At 42.3% G+C, this 6,331-nt stretch overlaps 1 protein-coding gene across 1 annotated transcript; it reads right to left on the bottom strand.

The window, feature by feature from the left end:
• Window positions 1-657: 657 nt before the first annotated feature.
• On the bottom strand, window positions 658-3,839 carry Tchhl1 (trichohyalin like 1). Its single transcript, XM_028784911.1, has 3 exons — window positions 3,791-3,839; window positions 2,985-3,164; window positions 658-2,480 (listed from the first exon to the last, which is right to left on the bottom strand). Exons 2-3 carry the CDS (start codon window positions 3,123-3,125, stop codon window positions 732-734), a joined length of 1,890 nt encoding a protein of 629 aa, XP_028640744.1. The 5' UTR covers window positions 3,126-3,164; window positions 3,791-3,839; the 3' UTR covers window positions 658-731.
• Between the last annotated feature and the right edge of the window lie 2,492 nt (window positions 3,840-6,331).

Below are 6,331 nucleotides of genomic sequence, written 5' to 3' on the forward strand. Positions count from 1 at the left end.
GAGCCTGCTCAGTTGTTCCAGTGCTTGCCATACAAGCATGAGGACTAGAGCTCAGATCCCCAGTACCCATGTGCAAAGCCAGAGCTGGTGGCTTACCTGTAATTCCAGTAACTAAAGAATAAAGATAGGAGGATCCCTGGGGACTGATGGCCAGACAGTCTAGCTGAACTGATGAATTTCAAGTTCAGTCAGAGCCCTTGACCTCCCAAAATAAGGAGAACAATTAAAGAACACATCCTATCTCTATCTGATCTCCATATATTTCTATATACATCCTTACCTCCCTCCTCTCCAAAAAAAAAAAAAAAAACAAAGCAAAAACAAAACAAACAAGCAAAACAAAAACCCAGAAAGAGCCAAAAATGGAAAGAGGTAGAGAAGGCATATTCTTGAATTTTAAGTTTTCTAAAATATAGTCTAAGAGGTATAAATTAAATTGAAAAAAATATTAGGGCAGAATGTCTAGAGAAGGGGGCTTCAGAAAACATCATAACTCTTCCTGGGCCATTGCTAAGATCAAGTGCATCTTTCTCTAATTATAGTATTCAGAAGAAAACAAAAAACAAAACCCACAATTAACTGATTGTGTTTGTTTCTGTTCAGTGTTTCCAAGGTAATATGGAGAATGAAGGAAGAAATGAGCCAACAAAAGAAATTGATCATCAAGTTATTTAATTATCAACTTGAATCCAAAGTCTCCATCAAGCCAAATAGATCAACATTTGGCAGACTCACTGGGCCTCTGAACCCTCTGCCTCTGGGGATTTTCTATTTTCATTCCCTGCTGTGGCTTCCTGTACCTCCCCTCCTTCACTGGACTCCACACCTGCCCCTGGGCCTCTTTTGGTCCTTGAACTCAGGTCAAGCTGCTCTCTGGCAGACTGATCCTGTTCCTCTGGGAGCTGTCCATCATCTTGGATTGACAGCACTACCGCCTCCTGCTCTTGGCTGCTCTCACCTGGTGCTCCCTGCTTCAGGGGATCTGGGTTGTTATTGTAACTTTCTTGCTTAGCATCTCCATGGTGGTCTGCCCGACTCTGTGAATCCCCTGCTACATGTGGCTCAGCTGTCTCTGAGCTGCTCTTACCTACCTCCGGAGCCAGGCTGTTGGGAGTTTCATAAAAGCCCTCATCACTCTGTGTAACTGATACCTCAGGATCTTCTCCCTCACTGTGATCCTCCTTCCTGACTGGCTTGTCATGAGTCCTGACAGCTTTATACTCTTTTCCTTGAGATTGCTTCTCAAGTGGTGCCAGCTCTTGAGACTTTTCTCTTGTTCCCAGTGTTTCTTCAGCTGTAGGGCTGTTTTTGTTGTTTGCAAATGCATCTACTGTGTCTTCCTCACTGTGTCTTGTCTCCTTTCCTGAGATAGATTCTTCCTTAATTTCAGGGAGATTCTGATTTCCTTCTTCAGAACTTGAATCTAGCGTGACAGAGTCCTTTTCAGCATGGTTTTCCCTCAACGATGCTGGGAATTCTTGACACTTCTCATCCTGTGTTTCAGCTTCTGGTCCTGGGGATCTGGTTTCTTTCTGCTCCTCCTCCCATTCACTGCTACTAAATGTTTTTGAAACATTTCCGCTCTGGCTTTGGACAGACTGGTCGCCTGTTTCGTGCTCTCTTTCTTGTGCTGGCAACCCACAGCTCTCAGATGCTCTAGCGTCAGCCTTGGGCTCCTCTAAATTTGTGGTTTCAGATGGTATTCTGCCAGCATCCTTTCCAGTTTCTTGAGTCTCAGATAGTCTAGAATCATCCGTAGGCTCAAAAAATTCCTGTGTCTGAGATGATTTCCCGGTAGCAGCTACTACTGGCAAATCAGTGGGCGCTGACTCAGCGGCTTTGTCTTCTTTCTGAAGGAATGGCTCTGGTGTTGTAGAAGCCTGTTCCTCATCTTCAGTTGGACTCTGTGTCAAATGGTCACTTATCATGGTGTCACTTTGCCTCCTGGATGGTTTACTTCTTTCTCTTGGGATCTCCTGTGTTGGACTGGTGGTCTGTTTGGATACTTCTACTGCTGTATTTCTCTTAAATTGGACTCTATCGTATTCCGTTGCTGGTACATTTTGCTCGACTTCCTGAACATCTTTTGGCTGTTGTTTGTCAAGGTCATTTGGCTCAGACACATTTCTTGGCAGGCTGTGGGTCTTAATGTCTTCCCAAGGGCTCACTATAGGCTCATCACCTGCCTCACGTTCTTCATTGCTGATCTGATCTGATGATGCCATTTCTGATGGAAGTATGAGCCTTTCTTGAGTTGACCTAACCCCTTCTACCCACTGAGTGCCTTTAGTGATTGCTCCAAAATCTACAGCATCCATCTTCTCTGATTTAGACATCAGTCTTGGTTCTGAATTTATGTCAAAATGAGAAGGATTCAGTAAGCTGAAGATTGCAAGAAGAAATTCCTCAAAACTGATGGTACAATCTCTGTCAAAATCCAGAAGATTCAACTTTCTTTCCACAGCATGAAAGATATGTGGCTGCATGCAAACACAAAGAAAACTAAGTTTATTCACAGGGAGTCATGTGTTCTGAATATCTTCATGTCTCCTGAGAATATTTTTAAAAAAGGGTTTTTTTAACCTTACTCCTTTTAACAGTGAAATACCCTTAAACAGTGAGAACCCATCAATTCTGGATCCATTTTCTCATCTCAGCACTAAGCCCAGCACTAGCAATTACATCACATGTACGCTGAGTTAGAAGCATAATAGGGTTGTGACTCTGCAGAGGTATGCCTCAACAAAGCAACAGTTGCACAATGGAAACCTCCCTTTCTTTATATGACTGACTAAGCACTTGCATAGAAGAGGCAGCTGAGACTAAAAAGGAAAAAAAACAAAACAACAACAACAAAAAAAAAACATGTTCAAAGGTCAGTGAAAGCAGAGAGCTGGTCAGCCAAGTGTAAACAGCCAGAGAGCTCTGGCACTCATTCTGCTTGGGTTACAAAGTGGCAAATGGAGGAAGAGTGAGCTCCTCACCTGAAGGAAGTTCCCAATTTCTCCCTCAAGGAGCTGGTTCAGCTCTCTGCGGGTGAGTGTTGCCTGGTTGTTGCCATCCTCACCGGCATATTTGTGGAATATCTCAATGACACAGAAGATACCTCGCAGAAGCCTCGACATCTTTACAAACTCAGAAGAGGCTGCAAGAAAGAACAGGGGCTGGTAGGTATTAGAACAGACACCTTATTCTGTGCTGTGATAAACAGCAACACTCATGTGCGGTAGGAAAGCTTTATGCCAAGAACAGAGGAAAAGAAAAGAATTCAAACCTAAGTATTGACACACACAGATGAAGCTAGCAGAGGGGGGTTAAACCTCTGAAACCCTCTGAGAGTGTCCATCTTTTTTCTTCTCACCTTGGCCCAGTCTAGCCTCATCTGCTAAGAAAGAGAATATAGCTATCAAGTTAATAAAGCTTTTGGAACAAAGAGAGGTCATGTTCAGAAAAACCAACCCTTGTGTAACACATTTTGACCAAATGACATTGTTCCAGAGAACTCAGTGATAATAAAAGTCCTGACCCTACCTCATTAGTCAGCATTTAAATTAATCTATCTTTCCATCTTAATATAAATCTGAGTTCTATGCGTTATTAAGTAGAATTTATTGTATAGACTTTATATTCTTTGGAAGACTGCATCTTGGATGGCAGGACTCCCAGCATAACATTCTGAAAAGGGATTGGCTTTTCTCTGAGCCACCAACACAGTCTCCACAAGTTGCATGTATAAGCAAGGCAAGCAGCAGCAGCAGAGCCCAGGCATGCTCAAGTGTATGAGACTTACCTTGTTCAGGAGTGAGAGCAAGCGGAATGTGGGGCAGTGTGGGACAGAGGGCTGTGAGCCACTCAGGCACTGGGACCTTTTTATTGAGTCTCTAATTGCTTAGTTAGAAGGAGACACCCTCTGGGTGTAATGATCTGATTCATCATCACCAAACCCAGTTCCCCTCCTTCTCTTCCTTCAGTTCTCCCTGTGGTGATTCCTTCTTTAGGTTGCTTCAGTTCAGCCTTATCAGGTTCATTAAAAAGAAGAGGAAAGATCTCTGTTCCATGTACTGATTTTTGTAGCTTATAATTTTGAAGTATTTCCAGGGCTTCAGGGTGGCAAAAGAGACTTGTTTTTCTTCTAGTCTTTCTGTTCTTAACCCCAGGACATAATTATATTTCTGGTTGACAAATCACAAGGCTGGCAGGGACCTCTGAAGTCATCTGATTCCTCCCTCTGCCTGGAGTCTGGCCTCTGTTTGACCTGACCTTGAGGAAGGGGTATCAATCATGTATTTAAAATGAAGCCCTGCTTAATCATGGGACAAGTTTGAAGAAACTGTTTGATTCAGCTGTTTTCATGTTCTGCTCTCCTTGCCCAAAGGCCAAGTTAGAAAAAAAGCAATCTATTGTTAGATATACAAAACCTTGCTTCCACAAGACGATGCTATTTTTAGAATATGACTGACATCTGCTTTTTTTTTTTTTTTTTTTTGGTTTTTCGAGACAGGGTTTCTCTGTGTAGCCCTGGCTGTCCTGGAACTCACTCTGTAGACCAGACTGGCCTCGAACTCAGAAATCCGCCTGCCTCTGCCTCCCAAGTGCTGGGATTAAAGGCGTGTGCCACCACCACTCGGCGACATCTGCTTTTAAAAGGCATTTTTTTATCATAGGAGATCAGACATGGGCATCTACATTGCTGCCTTTTTTCTGTAATGGGGACAGAGAGTTACAGAAGCTGAGGTAGGACAAAAATGAGTCTAAGATGCTCATTGGGTAGAATGTTTTTATTACCATACAGCTTTTGACCCTTTTTAGAAATACACAATTCTTTCATCTTCTTGGGTGCTTTAAAAGAGAATGGTGTGTGTTTTGAGACATCCTTGCCTCTTTTTCAAAGGACATAGAAGCAGATAGATCCATAGAAAGAAGAGTAAAGGGCAAACAAAGATGAAGTCAATGAAAAGATGAAGATGAGAAGTTAGGCGAGGCAGCAGAGGCTAAAGGAGGAGTTGTTATTTAACAAGACCATTGTTCGGAGTTTCCTGGCAAGGTAAGTACAAGTTAACTAAGGGTTGGGGAAAGTCCCCTCTGGTAGTTCGTATCATCAAGCAGTTTCTCAGCACCCTTCTCCTCACAGTGAAACACTGCTAACATCTGCATGAGATCAGTTTGGTCTTGATTAGTTAACATTCTATCTATACAAACTATTTTTCAAACAGGTTGTCAGATGCTGGTTTATTTAGCATAGACTGTGTTGTGTGTTCTTTCTTGCCTTGGAATGTGAAGGCCAGTCTCGTGAGAAGTGGTTGAAGGAACCTGTGTATGTGTCTCAGTTGGAAAAAAAAAAAAAGACTGGGTGGGGGTTACAAATAACTGTCTTCTAATAGCAGCCAAGTCCATGGGTGTGGAAGAGAAAGGAATGTTCATGACATATCAGGTGCTTTGCACAGGCTATTTTAAGCCTGAGAGTACTTGTGCATAGTTATTATCCTCTTAATAGACGGAGAAGTTAAGCTCTTAATTGTTGAGCAACTTGTGTTTAGATGGGTGACCAGTAAATAGAAGTGTCAAGATTCAGAATCTAAATGTCTCCAGAACAGGTTTCCAAGACCATAGACTTCCTATTAACTCAAAGCTCCATGATCTGTGTAATACAGGGACTAATTTCAGCTAAAAGATTACAGCTTCCACAGCTGGAACTTTCTAGAAGCCAGACTTGAGTTTTTCTTAAGAACCTTCTAATAAATAGAGTTCCCTGACACTAGTAGTACCTCTCCTAAAGGATGAGTTCATGTTCCTGGGTCTCTTCACATAGAGGCTGAATCGTTAGGTTTTAGAGGGAGTCCTGCCATGTTAAGTAGTTCATGAGAAACACAAAACACCCACAGTCAGCATTCAGCAAATTTAGTTAGCTCTGGGACAATACCAACAGCAGCCTCCTGTTAATGAGGTGTCAGATTCCAAAGACTAAATTGTTTACTGTTGCATGACATTGTGCCTTGCTTGGCCAAATATCTTTTATTTATTTACTTTAACACTTATATGTTTGTATGCACAAATATGCATGGTCCTTGGTTCCCTTAGAGCTGCAGTTCTGAACTGCCTAATATGGGTGGTGGGTGTTGGAACTGAGCTTTGCTCCTCTGCCAGAGCCGCAAGCTCTCTTAACCCCTCTAGCTTTCCAGCTCTTCAGCATTAAATATGTATGGTTTTATATTCTAGTTCCTACTCAGAAAGGCAAGGTTTCCTTTTGCCTTATTTCAGAACACTGTAAGAGAAGGCCCTTTATTTATACAGACCCTTTATTGTTCCAGTATTTACTGAAAACCATGCTATT

This window comes from Grammomys surdaster, unplaced genomic scaffold (genome assembly GCF_004785775.1).
Source record: "Grammomys surdaster isolate TR1022 unplaced genomic scaffold, NIH_TR_1.0 124938, whole genome shotgun sequence".
NCBI classification, from domain to species: Eukaryota; Metazoa; Chordata; class Mammalia; order Rodentia; family Muridae; genus Grammomys; species Grammomys surdaster.